This window comes from Sprattus sprattus, assembly GCF_963457725.1.
Source record: "Sprattus sprattus genome assembly, contig: scaffold_44, whole genome shotgun sequence".
Classification (NCBI taxonomy): domain Eukaryota; kingdom Metazoa; phylum Chordata; class Actinopteri; order Clupeiformes; family Clupeidae; genus Sprattus; species Sprattus sprattus.
Window position 1 is genome coordinate 90,001 of NW_027667054.1, and position 22,500 is coordinate 112,500.

The window sequence follows — 22,500 nt, forward strand, 5'->3', positions numbered from 1 at the left end:
GGCGAAGGCCCGGTCGCCCATGGTGCGTAGCCTGGTGTTTGGGATCTGCAGGGACAGACTGTTATTGGATCTGAGGGGGCGGGTTGATGTTTGGGGGGTGATGAGTTCTTGCAGGTAAGGGGGGGCATGACCATTTATGCATTGGTGGGTGAGTAGGAGGACTTTGTAGTCAATGCGGGATGAGACAGGGAGCCAGTGCAGTGAGTGTAAAATGGGGGTTATGTGGTTGTATTTCCTGACTCTCATCAGGATCCTGGCAGCGCTGTTCTGGATGTACTGCAGCTTTTGGATGTTCCTGCCAGTGATCCCAGTGAACAGTGAATTGCAGTAGTCCAGTGTTGAGGAGATGAAGGCGTGGACGAGCTTCTCAGCATCTGGCAGGGTTAAAGTGGGGCGGAGCTTGGCGATGTTTTTGAGATGGTAGAAGGAGATTTTGCACAGATGCTTTATATGTTCGTTGAAGGTGAGGTGAGGGTCAAACCTAACTCCTAGATTTGTGACTGTGGTGGAGAGGGGTATGACCTGACTGTCGAAGGTGAGATGAGTTATGGAGGATGACTGAACCTGGTGTGGAGTGCCAACAAGAAGGGCCTCGGTTTTGCTGCTGTTTAGCTGGAGGAAGTTGTTTCTCATCCATGCCTTTATCTCCCCAAGACAGGCAGTGAGACATGACACGGCAATAGAGGGGCTTGGGGCAGTTTTGATGTACAGCTGTGTGTCATCGGCATAGCAGTGGAAGGACATCCCATGTCTGCTGACAACACAGCCGAGGGGGAGCATGTAGATAATAAAGAGGATGGGGCCGAGGACAGACCCTTGTGGAACACCACAGGAGACAGGGAGCTGTCTGGAATTGCATCTTCCCAGTGAGACATACTCAGTTCTGCCAGATAGGTAGGACTGGAACCACTTGAGTGCAGAGCCTGACAGTCCAATGGTGGTGTGGAGGCGCTCTAGGAGGATTGTGTGATCCACTGTGTCGAATGCAGCAGTCAGATCCAGGAGGATGAGGAGTGAGGGTGATCCTGCATCGGCTGTCATCAGCAGGTCATTCGTCACCCTGAGCAAGGCGGTTTCAGTGCTGTGGGCTGAACGGAATCCTGACTGGAATTTTTCAAACAGGTTGTTGTGTTTGAGGTGGTCCTGAAGTTGAGAAGCAACTACCTTCTCTAGCACTTTGGACAGGAAGGCAAGGTTGGAGATAGGCCGGTAGTTGGCTAGGACCTCCGGGTCCAGGGTGGGCTTCTTGAGAAGGGGACGGATGACAGCGACCTTGAGAGCCGGTGAGACACAGCCTGACTGAAGGGAAAGGTTGACAATTTTGGTGATGAGAGGACTGAGAGTGGGGATGTGTGACTTGAGCAGAGCAGTGGGAATGGGGTCCAGGGTACAGGTACAGGGTTTCATTTTCCTGATGATTTCCTCAACATGGCTCTCCTGAACCTCAGCAAGATGCAGGGGAGACAGCACACTTGCAGATAGGGTGTTGGCGTCAGAGGGAAGCAGAGATGGAGAGCTGGACATCTCAGAGCGAATGCTGTCGACCTTTGATCTGAAAAAGTCGATTATAAAGGTCGATCATAATGGTTATGATAATGTGTTTCTATAGGCTAGCTTGTCTGAGTGGTTCTCTCTGATTGGCTAATGGTTATGATAATGTGTTTCTATAGGCTAGCTTGTCTGAGTGGCTCTCTCTGATTGGCTAATGGTTATGATGATGTGTTCCTATAGGCCAGCTTGTCTGAGTGGCTCTCTCTGATTGGCTAATGGTTATGATGATGTGTTCCTATAGGCCAGCTTGTCTAAGTGGCTCTCTCTGATTGGCTAATGGTTATGACGATGTGTTCCTATAGGCCAGCTTGTCTGAGTGGTTCTCTCTGATTGGCTAATGGTTATGATGATGTGTTCCTATAGGCCAGCTTGTCTGAGTGGCTCTCTCTGATTGGCTAATGGTTAAGATGATGTGTTCCTATAGGCTAGCTTGTCTGAGTGGCTCTCTGCGATTGGCTAATGGTTATGATGATGTGTTCCTATAGGCCAGCTTGTCTGAGTGGCTCTCTCTGATTGGCTAATGGTTATGATACTGTGTTCCTATAGGCCAGCTTGTCCGAGTGGCTCTCTGCGATTGGCCTCGTCCAGCACTACCAGACGCTGGTAACCAACGGTTACGACAACATGGAGTTCATCACAGACGTCAGCACAGAAGACCTGCAGGAGATCGGCATCACTAAACTAGGTATCCCTTCACCTCTGACCCTTCACCTCTGACCCTTCACCTCTGACCCTTCACCTCTGACCCTTCACCTCTGACCTTTAAAAACACTAGCACAAGTCCCTTATACCCTCACACACACACACACACACACCACACTCACACACACACACACACACCACACTCACACACACACACACACACACACACACACACACACACACACACAGACAAACACACAGACACACACACACAGACAAACACACACACACACAGACACACACACACAGACACACACACACACACACACACACACACACTCAAACACACTCACACACACACACACACACACACACACACACAGACACACACACACACCACACTCAAACACACTCACACACACACACACACACACACAGACACACACACACACCACACTCAAACACACTCACACACACACACACACACACACAGACACACACACACACACACACACACACACACACCACACTCAAACACACTCACACACACACACACACACACACAGAGACACACACACACACACACACACAGACACACACACACACATCTTTTCCTTAAAGCCCCTTATAGTACATCTCCCTTATGACATCATATCCCTTATGACATAATTTCCCTTATAACACATATCCCTTATGACATCATATCCCTTATACCACATATCCCTTATGACATCATATCCCTTATAACACACATATCTTATGACATCATATCCCTTATAGCAGATATCCTTTATGACATCATATCCCTTATAGCACATATCCCATATGACATCATATCCCTTATGACATCATATCCCTTATAGCAAATATCCCTTATAACATCATAACCTTATAGCACATATCCCTTATAGCACATATCCCTTATGACATCATAACCCTTATAGCACATATCCCTTATGACATCTTATCCCTTATGACATCATATCCCTTATATCACATATCCATTATAGTATATAGATGTAAGGGATAATGTATTGTCCGGAGGTCATTCTCCAAAAAATAATTCCCGACAGGGCGAACAGCACCCCTACGCGCAGCTGACCCCTCCCCTCTCTCTGACTCCTCCCCTCTCCCTGACTCCTCCCCTCTCTCTGACCCCTCCCCTTTATCTGACTCCTCCCCTCTATCTGACCCCTCCCCTCTCCCTGACCCCTCCCCTCTATCTGACCCCTCCCCTCTATCTGACTCCTCCCCTCTCCATGTCATGTAGGACACCAGAAGAAAATGATGCTGGCTGTCAGGCGATTGGTGGAACCAAATAAGGAGGCGGGTACCGGATCTGAACCGAGCCAATCAGATGCGAGTCCGGACCAGACGGAACCAATCAAATCCCCTCCCCCTGTGGATGGTGAGGTCAGCAGCACCTCGCCGTCTCCAAGGTTACGGAGGGGGAACGTCCCTCCCCCCCTAACAAAGCCCCTCCCCTCCGGTGGAATCCCTTCACACACACCAGACTCCCCCTCTAACAAGCACACGCGCTCACACACACACACACACACGCCACCGCCATACACACCTCCCTCGCCTGGACACACTGCCAGCCCCGGGCGCACACACACACACACCCCCGCTCAGAAACACACACACACCCACCCTGTGGTCGAGTCACACACACTGCCGCGGCTGTGCCTGCCAGAGGGAGGAGGGTTAGACTCAGCAGCTCCCCCTGGTGGCCAGCGTGTGACGGTGACGCGCAGCAGCAGCGCGGCGCTCGACCAGGCCAGCGTCAACCGCAGCCAATCGCAGGGGTTCGCCGCAGCGACGACGACACGCCCACAGAGGAGGAAGAACCGCCCCCCGACCCCGCCCAAACGCTCCTGCTCCTCCTCCGTCTCCCATAGCAACCTGGCGGACGAGGACTCATCAGCGGCGGCCAGTGAGACGGAGGCGGGGGCGGGGGGGGCGGGGCTCCTGGGCGTCATGAGCTACAGGGAGCGTCGCCGTAGCGACTGTGGAACGGTTGCCATGGAAGCAGGCGGGTTGTTGTCGTCATCAGCGGGAGGAGGGAGTGTGCGGGACATCGCTGCCATGCTGGAGATGACATCACCATTAGGGGGAGGAGTCACTGCAGGGGGAAGCAGCTATCTGCAGGTACACACACACACACACACATGAATATTCACTTTATGTGTGTGTGTGTGTATTCATACGTGTGTGTGTATGGTGTGTGTCTGTATAATGTGTGTGTGTGTATGGTGTGTGTGTGTATAATGTGTGTGTGTGTATGTATTCGTACGTGTGTGTGTGTATGGTGTGTGTCTGTGTGATGGCAGGTCAGCCCTGAGTTGAGCATGTGTGTATATAATGTGTGTGTGTGTGTATGGTATGTGTGTGTATAATGTGTGTGTGTGTATGGTGTGTGTGTGTATGGTATGTGTGTATGTATTCATGTGTGTGTGTGTGTGTGTGTATGTGTGTGTGTGTGTGTGTGTGATGGCAGAGCCCTGAGTTGCTACGGCGACAGCGAGAGGCGGTGACCTCTGATGACCTCCAGGAGCGCAGGCGCACCATCTGCGGCCCGCCCACCGGCCTCGTCGACACGGCAACCGCACAGGCCACACCCACCAGTTCAGAGGGGGCGGGACCAGCAGGACCAGAGGCCCGCCCCCGGTCCACGATTGGTCACCTAGAAGGAGGCGTGTCCTCCCTCCCCGAGGAGGAGCGCTCACGCGTGGGCGCCACGGCAACGTTGAGGAGGCCCTGCCCCTCGAACGACACAAGCACAATCCGGCGACGCCCCAAACCCCGCCCCAACACTGAGCATCAGCCAATCACAGCACAGCCCAGGGACACGGGGACCAATCAGAGCCTGGCGAGTCCTGGCACCCCGGGGGCCAATCAGAGGCGTCCCATGTCGGAGGCCATTTTAGGGGGCGACAGCAGTCCAGACTTCAGGTCTCTGCCCCGCACCCCCAAACCCAGCGTCTCCCCAAAGCCTCGACACGACCCCCCCACCCCCGTCAGGAGAGTGATGCTCACAGGACCAGACAGCCCAGGTGAGAGACACACACACACACACACACACACACACACACACACACACACACACACACACACACCATATACACACATACACACACACACACGCCCACACGCCCACACACACACACACACACACACACACACACACTACTCCTCTGACTCCTGTGATGTGTTTCTCTCTCAGACGTGAGGAGGGTCCCTCCACCAGTGGCTCCTAAACCATCCAAGGCCAAGATCCCCGTTCGTGCATCCCCTACTGGGGCCCTTGGAGACGACGGCGGTATCCACGGCGGTATCCACGGCGACGGCGGTATCCATGGAGACGGCGGTGGTCCTGCCGCCGCACCTTGTCTGCAGATGAGAGAGTCTGCCAGCCCCGCCCCTCCTGCCCTGACCCCTCCCACAGCAGCAATAAGCCCCTCCCCGTCCCCCGCCCAGACGCCCAGCCCCCAGACGCTCCACCCGGTGAAGCCCCCCCGAGCCTCCATCGCAGGCCTCTCCGTGGACCTGCCGCACCCCTCCATCGCAGGCCTCTCCGTGGACCTGCAGCACCCCCTAGAGGTGGAGCTGGGAGGGGTAGAGGCGGTGCAGCAGAGGCTGAGGGAGGTGGAGAAACAGAGGGAAGAGGAGGAGAGGAAGCTGAGGGAGATGGAGAGACACAGGAGAGAGGAGGAGGGCAAGCTGAGAGAGCTGGAGAGACAGAGGGCAGAGCGGGAGGAGGAGAAGAGGAGGAGAGAGATGGAGAGACAGAGAGCAGAGCAGGAGGAGGAGGAGGAGGAGGAGAAGAGGAGGAGAGGAGAGATGGAGAGCAGAGAGGGAGGAGAGGGAGGGACCAGGAGGAGGAGAGTGGGTGTGGCCAGACAGGAACAGGTGCAGGGAGAGCTAGAGGTGGTGGAACCTGTTGCCATGGAGAAAGGTGTGAGGGTGGAGCCTGTTGCCATGGAGAAGGATGTGACGGTAGAGCTTGTTGCCATGGAGATGGGTTTGAGGGCAGGGCCTGTTCCAGCCCAGAGGAGGCTGAGCGGAGTGAGCCAGCCGGCTGCCTCGGAGGTGTCAGGGGCCCCTCCCCCCCCTGCTGACCCCGCCCCCGAGACAGACTCCGCCCCCGAGACAGACTCCGCCCCCGATACAGACTCCGCCCCCTCCCAGAGGCTAGAGGAGACCAGCTCCAGTCTGGCTGCTGCCCTGCAGGCGGTGGAGGAGAACATCAAACACCACAACAGGAAGTGAGTCGCGCAACCAGTTAACAAAACATGTCAACAGGAAGTGACAAACACCACAACAGGAAGTGAACCAGTTAGCCAAACACCACAACAGGAAGTGAACCAGTTAGCCAAACACCACAACAGGAAGAGAACCAGTTAGCCAAACAACACAACAGGAAGTGAACCAGTTAGCCAAACACCACAACAGGAAGTGAACCAGTTAGCCAAACACCACAACAGGAAGTGAACCAGTTAGCCAAACACCAGAACAGGAAGTGAACCAGTTAGCCAAACACCACAACGGGAAGTGAACCAGTTAGCCAAACACCACAACAGGAAGTGAACCAGTTAGCCAAACACCACAACAGGAAGTGAACCAGTTAGCCAAACACCACAACAGGGAGTGAACTAGTTAGCCAAACACCACAACAAGGCAAGGCAAGGCAAGGCAAGGCACTTTTATTTATATAGCACATTTCATGCCAATGGCAACCCAAAGTGCTTTACACAAATAAAATGAAGTGTTTTACATAGTAAAAGGAAGACAAGACAAAATATAAAAAATTAAAATATATAAAATCAGATAAAAAACATAAATAAAGTGAATAAAGGGTTATGCATAAGGGAGAGCATATAAAACAGAAAAACAGAAAATGAGTCTAAGAAAAGGCAACAGAAAATAGATGGGTCTTCATACTGGTTTTAAAACTGTCAATAGAGGGTGCAGTTCTAATTGACATTGGCAGCTGGTTCCACAGCTGAGTAGCATAAAAACTAAAGGCAGCTTCACCGCTTTTGGTTCTCACAGTTGGTTTTGTTAAAAACAGTTGGTCTTGAGATCTAAGAGGTCTAGTGGGGGTGTGGTATTGGAGGAGGTCTACGAGATAAGTGGGCCCCATTCCAGTTAGTGATTTAAAAACAAGCAACAATACTTTAAAATCTATTCTTTGACTGACAGGGAGCCAGTGTAAAGTTTTTAGTAGGGGTGTAATGTGGTCTGACCTCTTAGCTTTCATAAGGACCCTAGCAGCTGCATTTTGGATCAGCTGGAGCTGCCTGATGTTTTTTTTGGGTAGGCCTGTGAGGAGACCGTTACAGTAGTCAAGCTTGCTAGAAATAAAGGCATGAATGAGCTTCTCCAGATCTGATTTTTTCATGAGATTTCTTAATTTTGAAATGTTTTTTAAATGATAGAAAGCTGATTTAGAAACTGACTTGATATGGCTGTTAAAAGTGAGGTCACTGTCAATTTGGACTCCAAGGTTTTTTACAGTGGTCTTAACCTGTAGTCCTTTGTTTGAAAGTAGTGACGTTAGTTGAAGCCTGTCCTTTTTGTTGCCAAATAAAATCACTTCAGTTTTCTCGTTGTTAAGCTGGAGAAAATTCTGACACATCCATATGTCGACATCTGCAAGACACTGATATAGGACTTGAAGTGGGGTTGGGTCATTGCGTGACAGAGATAGATACATTTGTGTATCATCTGCATAACTATGATATGAAATCTGGTACTTTCGAATAATCTGTCCAAGTGGCAGCATGTACAGATTAAAGAGTAGAGGACCCAGGATGGACCCTTGGGGGACACCACATGTTAGTGGAGTGGAAGATGAGGACCAGTTACCAATAGTCACAGTGAAACTTCTATCTTCAAGATATGACTTAAGCCAGTTTAAAACTGTGCCTGATAGCCCAACCCAGTGTTCCAGTCTATGGAGAAGAATAGCATGGTCCACTGTGTCGAACGCTGCGCTAAGGTCAAGTAAGACTAGCACTGATGCTCTTTGTGAGTCTGAGTTAAGGCGAATATCATTTAAAACTTTAATAAGAGCCGTCTCTGTGCTATGATATGACCTAAAGCCAGATTGAAAAGGATCAAGGCAGTGGTTATTTGACAGGAACTCACTCAGTTGAATAAAAACTATTTTTTCAATTATTTTTCCAATAAAAGGAAGGTTGGAAATGGGTCTGTAGTTATTAAGAACTGAGGTGTCTAGATTTCTCTTCTTAAGGAGGGGTTTCACAATGGCCATCTTTAAGAACTTAGGAAAAGATCCTGACTGCAGAGAAGTGTTTATGATTAGGAGTAGATCAGATGATAAAAGATGAGAAACAGTTTTTAAGAATTTGGTAGGGAGAGTATCAAGTAAACAGGTGGAGGAATTTAGGTTATGTATGGTCTTAAGAAGAGTTTCAGAATCAATAAAGGAGAAGTCAGTCATTGAGGTGGGTTGGAATATTTGAGGGAGTTCCAGGTTATGACTGCTACATGTTTGAGAAGAAATGTTGGCCCTAATTCTAGAAATTTTTTCAGTAAAGAAAGAGGCAAAGTCATTACATGCTTTTGCTGAATGCAGATCGAGGGGGAGTTGACATGGAGGAGATGTCAGCTTTTCAACAGTGGAGAATAGCACCCGAGAGTTGTTAAGATTCTGGTTGATTATATTGGAGAAGTAGGACTGTCTTGCCCTGCAGATTGCATCATTATATACACGCAGCCTTCCTCTAAAAATGTCACAGTCTATCTGGAGTTTTGATTTCCGCCATTTCCTTTCAGACTTTCTACAATCCCTTTTAAGGGATTTGACGGAGGGACTAGATAACCAAGGTGTTCTGTTTTTATTTCTAAGTGTTTTAGGAAGTGAACAGGAAGGAAGTGAACAGGAAGTGAACCAGATAGTCGAGACTAGGAGAGAAAGATGTGCACATGTGGATGATAGTATAATGTTCTGCATTTTAAAATCTATTATGTGTAGTCCTGTTAATAATAATAATAAAAGTATCTGTGACTGTGTTTTTTGTAACTTTACCGTCTCTCTTTCTCTTTCTCCCACACTCTCCCTCTCTCTCGATCTTTCTCCCTCTCTCCATCCAACCCTCTCTTTATCTCTCTTTCCCTCTCTCTCTATCCTCCCTCCCTCTCTCTATCTCTCTTTCTCCCTCCCTCTCTCTCTCTCTCTCTCCCCCTCTCTCTACCCTCCCTCCCTCTCTCCCTCTCTCCCTCTGTCCCTCTATCTCTATCCTCCCTCCCTCTCTCTATCTCTCTCCCTCTCTCTTTCTCTCTCTCTCTATCTCTCTCTCTCTCTATCCCTCTCTCTATCTCTCTCTACCTCTCTCTCTAACCTCCGTCCCTCTCTCTACCTGTCTCTCTCTATCTCTCTCTCCCTCCTTCTCTCTTTCTTTCTCTCTCTCTCTCTCTATCTCTCTCTCTCTCCATCCAACCCTCTCTCTATCTCTCTCTCCCTCTCTCTCTATCCTCCCTCCCTCTCTCTATCTCTCTCTCCATCCAACCCTCTCTCTATCTCTCTCTCCCTCTCTCTCTATCATCCCTCCCTCTCCCTATCTCTCTCTCTCTTTCTCTCTCTCCCTCCCTCTCATTTATCCTCCCTCCCTCTATCTCTCTCTCTCCATCCAACCCTCTCTCTATCTCTCTCTCCCCCTCTCTCTATCCTCCCTCCCTATCTCTTTCTCTCTCTCTCTCTCTCTCTATCTCTCTCTCTCCCTCCCTCTCTCTTTCTCTCTCTCTCTCTCTATCTCTCTCTCTCTATCCCTCTCTCTGTAGTTCTGTGGAGGAGAAGACTTCAGTCAGCATCCTGGATGACATTGGCAACATGTTCGATGACCTCGCTGACCAGCTGGATGCCATGTTAGACTAAACTACACTACCCACAATTCAGCTGGATGCCATGTTAGACTAAACTACACTACCCATCATTCAGTTGGATGCCATGTTAGACTAAACTACAATACCCATCATTCAGTTGGATGCCATGTTAGACTAAACAACACTACCCATCATTCAGTTGGATGCCATGTTAGACTAAACTACAATACCCATAATTCAGTTGGATGCCATGTCACACTGAACTACCCTACCCATAATACCCTACTCAGCCTGACCTCTGACCTCCTTATCCCAGTACTGAGGAAGCGTGACCTCATGACATCATCAACAGATGGCTTCTTACTTCATCAGACCCTAATCTACACCCTCAACCCAGGGGATGATCCAAGAGGGCTGAACTTCCTGTAACCTGATTGGACTTCCTGTAACCGGACTGAAGCTCATGTTCCCTGATTGGAGTTCCTGTAACCGGACTGAAGCTCATGTTCCCTGATTGGACTTCCTGTAACCAGACTGAAGCTCATGTTACCTGATTGGATGATTGGAGTTCCTGTAACCAGACAGAAGCTCATGTTATCTGATTGGATGATTGGACTTCCTGTAAGCGGACAGAAGCTCATGTTATCTGATTGGATGATTGGACTTCCTGTAACCGGACAGAAGCTCATGTTCCCTGATTGGATGATTGGAGTTCCTGTAACCGGACAGAAGCTCATGTTCCCTGATTGGATGATTGGAGTTCCTGTAACCAGACAGAAGCTCATGTTATCTGATTGGATGATTGGACTTCCTGTAACGGGACAGAAGCTCATGTTACCTGATTGGATGATTGGAGTTCCTGTAACCAGACAGAAGCTCATGTTACCTGATTGGATGATTGGAGTTCCTGTAACCAGACAGAAGCTCATGTTATCTGATTGGATGATTGGAGTTCCTGTAACCAGACAGAAGCTCATGTTATCTGATTGGATGATTGGAGTTCCTGTAACCGGACAGAAGCTCATGTTACCTGATTGGATGATTGGACTTCCTGTAACCGGACTGAAGCTCATGTTCCCTGATTGGACTTCCTGTATCCAAACAGAAGCTCATGTTATCTGATTGGATGATTGGAGTTCCTGTAAGCGGACAGAAGCTCATGTTACCTGATTGGAGATCCTTAGTAAACTTCCAAATGTTCTAAGAACTGATCAATCCTGAACTTTGACCTCTGCTGGGATTCCAGAGCTCTATCCCATGCAGTTCCATCAGCATCAGCATGAAGTAACAGCAAACCCAATCCCAAAACCCAAAACCCAAATTTTAACCCAAACCCCAATCTTAAACCCAAATTTAAACCCAAACCCAAATCTTAAACCCAAACCCAAATCTTAAACCCAAATTTTAACCCAAACCCCAATCTTAAACCCAAATTTAAACCCAAACCCAAATCTTAAACCCAAATTTAAACCCAAACCCAAATCTTAAACCCAAATTTTAACCCAAACCCCAATCTTAAACCCAGTGTTGAACCCAAAACTCTAACTTGAACCCAAAACCCAAATTTAAACCCAGTCTTAAATATCGATAACTCCTCCTGGTGGATTCATGTCCTGCTCTCTCTCCTCCTCTCCTGTAGAGGGCGATAATAACTCCTCCTCATGTCCTGCACTCTCTCCTCCTCTCCTGTAGAGGGCGATAATAACCCCTCCTGATGGACTCATGTCTTGCTCTCTCTCCTGCATAGATTAATTAGGGTTAGGTGAGGGTTAGGGTTAGATTAGCTAAAGCACAATGCCCCTACCAGGCAACTAACCACCAGCCATGCTTTGGGTGTGTATATGTGTGTGTGTGTGTGTGTGTGTGTGTGATCTCATGCAGTGTGTTCTCCTTTGTGTGTGTGTGAGAGAGTAAGAGCGCGACAGAGAGAGAGAGAGAGAGACGGAGAGAGTGTGTTGTTTTAGTTTCCGAGTGTGTGTGTGTGTGTGTGTGTGTGTGTGTGTGTGTGTGTGTGTGTGTGTTTGATTGAGTCTCCAAGTGTGTGTGTGTGTGCTGCTTGAGCCTACTGACCTGTTGAGAGTAGCGCCACCCCCTGGTGAGCTTGTGCAATAGCGAGCCTCAGCCACCAGATGGCTCCAGAGGCTTCGGATAGGTTTAAAGAACATCGCTGAACAATATTTAATATTAATATATTTAATAATAATATATAATTATCCTTGTTATGAATGATCAAGTGATAACCTGTAAGTTCTTAAGAATATAGTTTGCTTTATGTTTCTCTGTGTGTGTGTGTGTGTGTGTGTGTGTGTGTTGGAATCTTGTGGAACTCCTTTGATGTTACAGTCCTATCTGTTTAGTTCTGTGCCTTTGACTTAACCCCTCTTCAAATTTAAATCTTAAGTACATTGATGTGAGTGAATCATTTTCTGTGTGTGTGTGTGTGTGTGTGTGTGCGCCTCCTCTTCAAATGTATAAAACGTCAGAAAAAGGCCAATCATGTCCTTCTGATGCCCTGCACACTGTTGTCATGGTAGCGTAGGATGTTTGTGTGTGCTGTGTTAGTCTAGGGTTAGGGTTGACCTTTGAACTTAAGGGTTTCACCTGAGCGCCCCCGCTGCCCCCTCACTGTCAGTACTTACTGTGTGTGTGTGTGTGTGTGTGTGTGTGTGTGTGTGTGTGAGAGTGTGTGCGTGTGCGTGTGCGTGTGCGTGTGCGTGTGCGTGTGCGTGTGCGTGTGCGTATGCGTTAGCGTGTGCGTGTGCGTATGCGTATGCGTATGCGTATGCGTGAGCGTGAGCGTGTGTGTGTGAGTGACAGAAAGAGATATAATGTGTGTGTGTGTGTGTATGTAGCCTATCCAATGTTGATGAAATGCTCTGGAAGACAACCGATATGAAATAAAAACTATGTTCCAGGCGTCTGTGTCGGCTCTGTGTGACCCCTGACCCTGACCCTGTTGACAGAATTATGACTGAGGCTAAACTTTGTAGATGAGATAAAGGTACCACGAGATGAATCAAAAGGTTCTGAAGGTTTATTCCACGTACAACCTATAGGGAATCAGTTCCTTATCAAATGAGACAGGGTAACGGATTGGCTTTCAATGTACAGTATTACTTTTTATAAGGTCAGCTATGGGAGGTCACAGATCACTGGGGGTGTGTTACAGTTCAGAGGTGGGACAGGGGAGGTGAGTGGGAGGGGAGGGGAGGTTACCCCACGGAAGCTTCCGGAAGGTAAAATAGGTGGTGTGTATTAAATCACCCTGGCTAGAGAGGAAGTCTGGAGAGGTGACGAGGCCTATTTTGCATAGGGCCTCACCGTGGGTGATCAATGCCCATGGCAAACACACACAAAGGAGAGCCTGCATGCTTGCAATGCACTTGTAAATATGTGAATCAATGGTAATATCAATTTTCATCAGTGTGTCCATCTATTAATGTTCAAATGTATGCAGGTGACTCTGTTCCTTATACACATGGTTGCCCTGGCTGCCACCAAGCTAACCGCAGCATTGGTCCATTGGTCTGTGATTGGCTAAAAACGTCAGCCCTACACTTGAACACGAATCAAACAGTCTGTATGTTCTTCTCCAAGAAATCATCAAATGCACAGCACCCTGTGTGTGTGTGTGTGTGAGTGTGAGTGTGAGTGTGAGTGTGAGTGTGAGTGTGTGTGTGTGTGTGTGTGTGTGTGTGTGTGTGAGTGTGTTTGTGTGTGTGTGTGTGTGTGTGTGAGTGTGTGTGTGTGTGTGTGTGTGTGTGTGTGTGTGAGTGTGTTTGTGTGTGAGTGTGTGTGTGTGTGTGTGTGTGTGTGTCAAATCCACAGCACCCTAATGTCTTCATTGAAGGAGAAAAAGTTCACAGCTGAATCTGATTATTTTTATTTGTTTAATTTTTATTTGCTTTATAACATATACACAGACACATACTTTCACAGACACAGAAACAAAAGGAGGGGGGGGGGGTGCTGCAGTGATCTTACTTTTATATCATTTGAGTCCTCACAAAGTCCAAAGGGCCCTGAGTGTCACCAGGCCTCTCCGTTGGGTCCAGAGACAGGGCAGCCTGCTCCATGGCAAGTATGTCCATAAACTCATTTTTCCAGTGGTCCATGTTAAAGCAGTTGTTCTTGCGTTCTTTCCAATTCAAGAGAATAGTCCGCTTTGCCACTAAGAATGCTACACTGTAAAATGTTACCAGAGTTTTACAATATTTTACTGATATATTTCACAACAAATCATCGTAATGTTACTTTACAGGCTTTACCTGTAATAATCACAATGTCTTGTTGTAATGTAGACTTTACTGTGAAATCAATGTAGACACAGTAAGTTACTGTGAAAAAAACGATACCGGGATTTCACAGCATTGTATAGGGTTATTTCACAGTAAAATACTCTATTCAAATCATCCTTTGAGATAACCCAATACATTACTGTAAATTTGAATTGCACTTGAACTACGCTGTATTGTGGGTTCAAGAAGAGACAGTTGGATCCACGGTGACTACAGACGCAGGCAGCACATGATAGAAGAGCGCGAAGGTGGATACAGCACATGAGCTAGAAGATAAAGGTAAGGTTGACAGAGAGCTTGTCACAACTCTATAATAATAACGTTTTAATAACGTTCGTTGTCTGGGTTAGTAAATTAACGATCTTTTGGATCAAGGTCAGGTCACTTAATGAACCACTTTTTAAGAAATTCCAAAAGCTGTTTTCTCCGTGAAGCTTTGCCTCACAGAGAAGAAACTTATCTTTGTAAAATTCTAATTCCATTTAACCTTAATGGTCTCCACATGTCAATTTTAGTCACAGTGTGTTAGTTATTTGACGGAGAATACTCGAATTAGCGTGAAAGTTAAAGGAAGCTAACGTTAGCATCCAGCTGCAGCAACCAGCTAAGTCATTTTAAACCATTTTCCCCCGCGAAGATTTTCCTCACAGACAAGTAATGTATAGTTGTTTTGGATGTGTAGTTGTTCTTGGAAAGCTCAAATGATGTGTTCTCATTTAATGCTGTCCACATGTCCAGGTATAGAGTGTGTAATTCGACTGAGAATACACAAATAAGCGTGACAGTTATAGTAAGCTAACGTTAGCCTCCAGCTAAGTCATTTTAAAGCCATTTTCCCCGCCAAGATTTTCCTCAGACAAGTAATGTATAGTTGTTTTGGAAAGCTCAAATGATGTGTTCTCAATAAATATTCTCCACGTGTCCAGGTATAGAGTGTGTTATTCGACTGAGAATACACAAATTAGCGTGAAAGTTAAAGTAAACGTTAGCCTCCAGATGCAGCAACTAGGCTATGTCATTTCAAAGGAGCTAATTTTAGCCTCCTGATTTGCGTTGCTTATATCAATCTTGCTTGGCTATCAATACTAACTTATTTGGTGCATGTGCATGTGCCTTGGATAAACAATGCCATATTAAATCTGTAAAACTGAAAGTTGTTTTTGCTTATTGTTTACAGGTGCTTCTTGGGCATCAACCCAGAGCAAGGCTCGAAGAAGAGTCGTGGAGGGATAAATGCAAATGTCAGCACACTCCAGAGAAAGCTTGTCGACTTCGAGTGGTCATTGTAAATTTGTAATTGTTTTTGCATTTTTTTTTGTAATTGCATTTCATTTTTGTTTATATTGTATATGTTCCGAAGTTTTGTTTATATTTTATATGGTCTGAAGACAGACAGAGTTATTTAGGAGAGTCTACGTTCTGGAGTGTTGTGTGTAATTTGAGTGTTTTAAACTTTTTTCATTGTGTATTAGGATATTGATTAATGAATTTGACGTGTTTTTAACTTTTGCTATTTGTATTTGGGTTTTGAGTTCTAGGGTTAGGGTATTGAGTAATGAATTTGACATGTTTCAAACCTTCAGTAATTGTTATGTAATTGGGTATTGATTCTTTGCGTGTTTTTAAACCTTTTTTATTGTAATGTATTTAGGTATTGAATAATAAATATGACGTGTTTTAAATCTTCATGAATTTGTATGTATTTGGGTATTGAGTAATGAATTTAAAAAGTTAAAATTAGTATTGTCTTTGTTCTTGCTTTGACCTTTAATTTAGCAAATCCAAAGCACATTTGTGTGGTAAAATCACAGTTAACAAGTCAAATGTGCAGTACTTAAATTGTAGATGTACAGTATAATGTACTAGTTGCATAACTTAAGTTTTACAGTAAAAATACTGTAAATTATATACAGCAAGACGATGTAATTCCACAGCTACATACTGCCAAATCACAGTAATCCAATGGCATTAAACTGTGAAATTACAATATACTGCTGTAGTTGCATTGCATTTTACTGTGAAACTTTTACAGTGCATTACTGTAAAACATGTGCAGTAAATTACTGTGAAATATTTACAATAGATTACTGTAAAATTACCGTGAAATGAATGCAATTATTAGCCAGTAGTTTACTGTAAAATTACGGTGAAATATTTTACAGTGTAGCTGTATCTGATTTTAAATATCTGAGGGATCATCTGAGATAGCAATTTAACGTTTGTAAAACATGTTGAAAAGGTGGCCAATAGCATTCAATTTAACTTGGCTAATTTTAGACATGTAAGGCCGTACTTAACTGCAGAGGCAGCCAAACTTTTTATGCATGCCATGATATTTTCTCACATCTTTGCTGTTACACAAGCTGGTCACAAGCAAGTACAACAACTCTGAAATCAAGAGAGACCCTCTACTAGTCTGGGAAGTCCCGCCCCACTTCTTCCGGCCAAATTGATTTTGCCTCTGCAGTGGGTCTGGCCAACTTCGGATAGCCGTTCATTTCAAGATTTCCAGAATCCTTGGAGCCAATCACAAACTGGCTTTTGGCTACCTGGCGCGCCATTGGCGGATTTAAACTTACCACGGCTACGTTACAAAATCTACTGCACGGAGAGTTTTTAAACATTGGACATGGTGGCCGCGGAAGCACCGCAAAACTTCGATAAGGCAAGTTTTCTTTGAAAACAGAACAGAAACTTGCCCTGGAACAATTCATACAGAAAAAATATGTGTTTGCTTTATTACCGATCGTTGTATCGTTGTATAGTATCGTTGGTCTGATTGGTTAAAGGCGTGTCCAATTACGTGAGTGAAGTGGATCGCTGATGAGGAGTTGGCCAGACTAACTGAGCAAATGAAATGCAGTGAAGGGGCAGGGAATTCCCAGACAAACCCTCTACAAGCAGACCTTAGAAACTCTAGACCAGAAACCTATCAGCTATCACCATTGCCATATAGCAACAAAGTATAACTTATTCAAATTTGACAGTTTATTACAGTTTTTGGATGCCTGTCTCATTTTAAAAATATAACATGGCGTGGCACCTCCGCCATTAAATGAGTTTATAAAGCTGAAGGACTGCAATGGCTTGGCAACTAGGGCAGTCACCAGGGGAGACTGTGTTATACAGTATTGACACAGTACGTTTGGACAGACAGTCTTCTCAGTACGCGCCTCTAGTAACTGGAATACCCTCCCTACTGATGTGAGGGAGTGTGCCAGTATTTCAGTGTTCAAAAACAAACTTAAGAAATGGATAAAAAAATAACCAAACCTGCAACCCTAATTAGTCCACTGCATTACTCACACCGTAACTTATTTGTATGTCTAACACCTTGTATGGCTATCTGTCTGGTTTTGACAATTAGTTATCTAAACTGCACTGTTTTGTCAAACTGTTGCTTATCTTTTTTATTATTTTTTTTATTTATATAAGTTTATATTATTATTTATTAATTTTATTTCTGTTTCTCACTCTCATGTCCTGCCAAGATACAACGGATGAAAACTAACTCATTTCGGAGTATTTACATTTTTTGGGAAATGTTTATCAATGTACACTGTCCCTTAAATAATAATAATAATAATAATAATACTGCCTAACCCATTTCATTCAGTGAGCTACAAGTAAGGGATAATGTATAGAACGCAGGTCATTGTCGGGAAAATAAGCCCCGACAGGGCGAACAGCACCCCGACGCGAAGCGAAGGGGTGTTGATTCACCGTGAAGGGGCTTATTTTCCCGACAATGACCGGCGTTCTATACATTATCCCGCTTATTATACGGCTAAAACTAAAAAAATTACTTAACACAGTGTGTCTTTTTACAATGTATTTGCTTTTGTTACTATACGTAGTGAGGTTAAAAAGCAGAGAAATAGTTCGCCAAAGACGTTGAACTTCAAAGACAGTTGAACATTCTTTAGAACACAGCTGCTCAACCGTCCGCTGAAACTCCCTTGATAAGTTACCGTACTACTTGCGGAGTGCTACGAAAGATGTGAATCAGAGGCAAAAAGGCCACTTTCCTTGACAGCGGTCATTAACTGCATAGCAACGGTCAGTTATCGGAAAATAGTTGACCGCAGAACGTTGGGAAGCCCCATTCAAGTGAATGGAGCATTCTACAGCATTAAGAAGAGCCGTGTAATAAGCGAAGCATATATTCTCACAACAACCACAAAGTCAGCTTAATTTATAAAAAGTGTTGGAGCTTGACCAACATGCATTTCTAACAGCATAACATCTACTTAATAGTATGAATATGAAGTTCAATGGAAAATCTCAACTTTTTATTTTGGAAATGTGTAGGCTATAAGTCTCAAAGGCAACGTATAGTGATATTGACCCAGGTACTGTGACGACCCTTCTCTTGTGAAGCAACATAAGGAGAACACAGACACATATATCTGAAGTTAACCAGTGTATTTATTAAATATAGGGGAAAAGGTAAGTGAAGAGCAAGGTGCTTGACCTGCCATCAGGTAAGCAGTTTGCAGTGTGTGAGAGAGAGAGAGAGAGAGAGAGAGAGAGAGAGAGAGAGAGAGAGAGAGAAAGCGAGAGAGAGAGAGAGAGAGAGAGAGAGAGAGGGGGGGAGAGGGAGAGAGAGAGAGAGAGAGAGAGAGAGAGAGAAAGGGGTGTGGCCAGTTCTTAGAGGGAGCCGACAGCTGACCCGTTATTGCAGGTGACAGCCAAGGCATCTGTATGGAAGACAAACAGTGAACACAACACAACAACATCCAGGCCCGAAACAGGTAGGCTACACATATCATTTACTAAAGAATTATTACACACAGACACACACACACACACACACACACACACACACACACAAACTCAGAGAGAGAGAGAAAGAGGGTTGTGGCCAGTTCGTGAAGGGAGCCAATAGCCCCAGGCAATCAACCGTTATTGCAGGTGACACTGCAGCCAAGGCCTCTGTATGGAAGACAAACAGTGAACACAACACAACAACATCCAGACCTGTAACAGGTATACTGTACACATAATGTACTTAAAAATGTCATAGCCACAATCAGGTGAAATATATCAGATGTTTGAGGCGCTCGATCTGTAATGTTAAGCTCCGTTAGAAACCACGGGGTGCAAGTTGTCGGTAACCATGGATACCACTCTAGATACGCTCCCATTGCCTGTGACACGGTGAAGTCCATTCTTTTACTGCTTTAGCATTTCGGTAAAAAAAAAAAAAACATCTACATTTTACGAGACAAGACAACAATTTGTTGTAAAAGACCGATAACTACAATTTAACTCACCAAATCGTTTGCCCAGGTTTTTCACCTTATTTTCGCCGATAATTTTTCCATAGAGATGTTTTTCTTTTGGAAGCAGGAAATGTGCAACCCTCTGGTCTCACGAAGCGTCACCGAGCGTTGCACTCTGGGATTTGTGGTTTGTAGCAGATGCCAGTAGGAAATGAAGACCAAGAAATGCACCAACAAATCCCATAAGGCATTGCGCACTCTTGATCTCACTGTGAGATTCTCACACACCAAAAGCCGCTGCGTGTCTGTCGCCCAGTCTCTTGCTGGATCGCAGCCGAACGTGAAGTACCTCCTGTGTCTACCAGGCAGAGATATGTGCAGCCTTCGTCGTGCTGAAGCCTCGGACCTCGCCGTCCTGGTAAGACATTCATGCACGTATTGATAAACGTGGTTGTTCCGTGCTTTGTTTGTCAGGATTCGTAAAGTTACGTGTTTCACCGTTAATAGTCTGTCTGTCTGTCTGTCTAGCTGGGTGGCCATGGAAGTTAACTTGAGTCAAAGTTTTCAAAGTTGGCGGTGGAAACGTGATGTTTGCGACCGTGTACAGACGGTATAGTTATTTTCATTACTGCCTCTTATCTGTTAAAGCCGTGTAATGGCGCGGAAGCCGGTGTCCGTGATCAACATTATGAGATGTGTGTTACTAACGTTACGCCCGGAGACCGCGTGGGTCCGTGGGATGGTATTACCGTTTAGTCCAGAGACCGCGTGGTTTTGCAAAGTTCTTTAAGTTAGCCATCTTGAACAGGCCCGTCGGGGTTGGCGTCACATGCACCACCAGGGTTAGCTTCTCATGTCATGCAACGTTAGGGTTAGCTTCTCATGTCGTTAGGGTTAGCTTCTCATGTCATGCACCGTTAGGGTTAGCTTCTCATGTCATGCAACGTTAGGGTTAGCTTCTCATGTCATGCAACGTTAGGGGTAGCTTCTCATGTCGTTAGTGTTAGCTTCTCATGTCATGCACCGTTAGGGTTAGCCTCACATGTCGTTAGTGTGAGCTTCTCATGTCATGCATATTAACAGACGGCCGTCAGGGTTAGCGTCAGCTTCTCAGGTCGTCAGGGTTAGCTTCACATGTAGTCAGGGTTAGCGTCAGCTTCTCATGTCATGCATATTAACAGACGGCCGTCAGGGTTAGCGTCAGCTTCTCAGGTCGTCAGGGTTAGCTTCACATGTAGTCAGGGTTAGCGTCAGCTTCTCATGTCATGCATATTAACAGACGGCCGTCAGGGTTAGCGTCAGCTTCACATGTCGCTAGGGTTAGTGTGAGCTTCACATGTCGTTAGTGTGTGCTTCACATGTGGTTAGAGTTAGTGTGAGCTTCACATGTGGTTAGAGTTAGTGTGAGCTTCACATGTCGTTAGAGTTAGCCTCACACGCATATTCATAATTTGGAAAAGCCTCTTTGGTGATTAACAGACTGTATTGATCAGGTTTCTTGGAGTAGGACTACGGAACACTGAGCAGTGAACAAACATCAAAGGGCACGAACACATTTTTTTCACACACACACACACACACACACACACACACTGAGCTGCTGATGACTTATATTTTCTGACACCTCGTATGAGCTGCTGAAGCAGTGTGTGATTTAGAAATATCTGGCTGAGGCTCACACACACACACACACACACACTCCTAGCTTCATATTAACTGTTATCGTGTGGGTGCCTTTGCTAACTGTGTGTGTGTTTCTCCAACAGATGGCTCAGTCATTGCGGATTTTTAATTCAGTGCCTTGAAGTAAGTACTGAAGTCCACACACACTTTTTTTACACACACACACACACACACTCTGAGCTGCTGATGACTTATATTTTCTGACACCTCGTATGAGCTGCTGAAGCAGCGTGTGATTTAGAAATATCTGGCTGAGGCACACACACACACACACACACACACTCCTAGCTTCATGCTAACTGTTATTGTGTGTGTGTCTTTGCTAACTGTGTGTTTGTTTGTCTAACAGATGGATCAGTCATTGTGGATCTTGAGTGGACCTGACTCAGTGCCTTGAAGTAAGTACTGAAGTACACACACACTCTTACACACACACGCATAGGGCTGGGCGATATGGAAAAAAACATACATCACGATATGGATTATTTTATATCACGATAGCGATATATATCACGATATGCCCTCTTGCTCTACTGGATAGGGGTGTACTTAAAAGTGTGATCCATCACGACCTGTACCACAATTACGCAGATTGTACTGAACGTTTCCATTGAATCTTTAAATAGTAAGATTAAAAAAAGTGCATGACATTTAGTCCAGTGCTTGTGGCTTTTAGTGGTTCTTTAATGTACTTTCAAAAGATAAATCAAGATGCTCACTGTTCTTGTGCTCCCACAGCTCCTTCACTTTTGAAATACTGAAAAGAAATCTAAGCTAACGAAATAGTGCATTTTAAACTACTACTATTTGACCATCATTGAGAAAAATGGAACAGAATCTGCTAATAAATGGCTACACTTGTATTATACTCGTATTATACGGCTCTTCAAAATGTTCAAAAAAGTTCCGTTGATTTGAATGGGCCACCCCAGCATTTGCACGTCTGTAATGTCTTGATTTTCACTGCTGCGATAAAGTAATGACGCTGTCATTAGCAATGGGTGTCGATGCCCAATTGTATAACAGCGGCTGTGGTAAGTTACACCTTCCTGCAGCGCGTCCATCATTAATTTTTTTTAAACCAGAATTAAATTTCGCGGGCTCTCACCGTCAATCATGTCGCAAGCGTATGATGCAAAGCAGCGTAATGTAAAGCGGTGTCGTGTCGCAAAACCACATTCTCTAAAAATGATCTTAATATTCTTTTTTTACAGTTATATAAACTTAGAGTTTGCATAATAAGAAAAGCA

The 22,500-nt window shown here is 45.5% G+C and overlaps 1 protein-coding gene and 1 long non-coding RNA gene across 2 annotated transcripts in view; both read left to right on the forward strand.

Annotated features, from left to right (window-relative positions):
* Window positions 1–10,096, forward strand: part of LOC308382487 (uncharacterized protein) — a gene marked incomplete at both ends in the record, with an annotated part of 51,062 nt that extends 40,966 nt beyond the window's left edge. Inside the window, 7 exon segments of the mRNA XM_080860896.1 lie at window positions 2,098–2,236; window positions 3,464–3,632; window positions 3,951–4,344; window positions 4,694–5,249; window positions 5,420–5,865; window positions 6,112–6,461; window positions 10,003–10,096. Coding sequence (XP_080717022.1) covers window positions 2,098–2,236; window positions 3,464–3,632; window positions 3,951–4,344; window positions 4,694–5,249; window positions 5,420–5,865; window positions 6,112–6,461; window positions 10,003–10,096 — 2,148 coding nt within the window.
* Window positions 10,097–19,889: 9,793 nt separating this feature from the next.
* The window catches only part of LOC308382489, a 5,231-nt gene continuing 2,620 nt past the window's right edge, over window positions 19,890–22,500 (forward strand). The window contains exons 1-3 of the long non-coding RNA XR_013969059.1: window positions 19,890–19,985; window positions 21,334–21,373; window positions 21,600–21,648. This is a non-coding gene — a long non-coding RNA (uncharacterized lncRNA). The remainder of the gene's footprint in view (window positions 19,986–21,333; window positions 21,374–21,599; window positions 21,649–22,500) is intronic.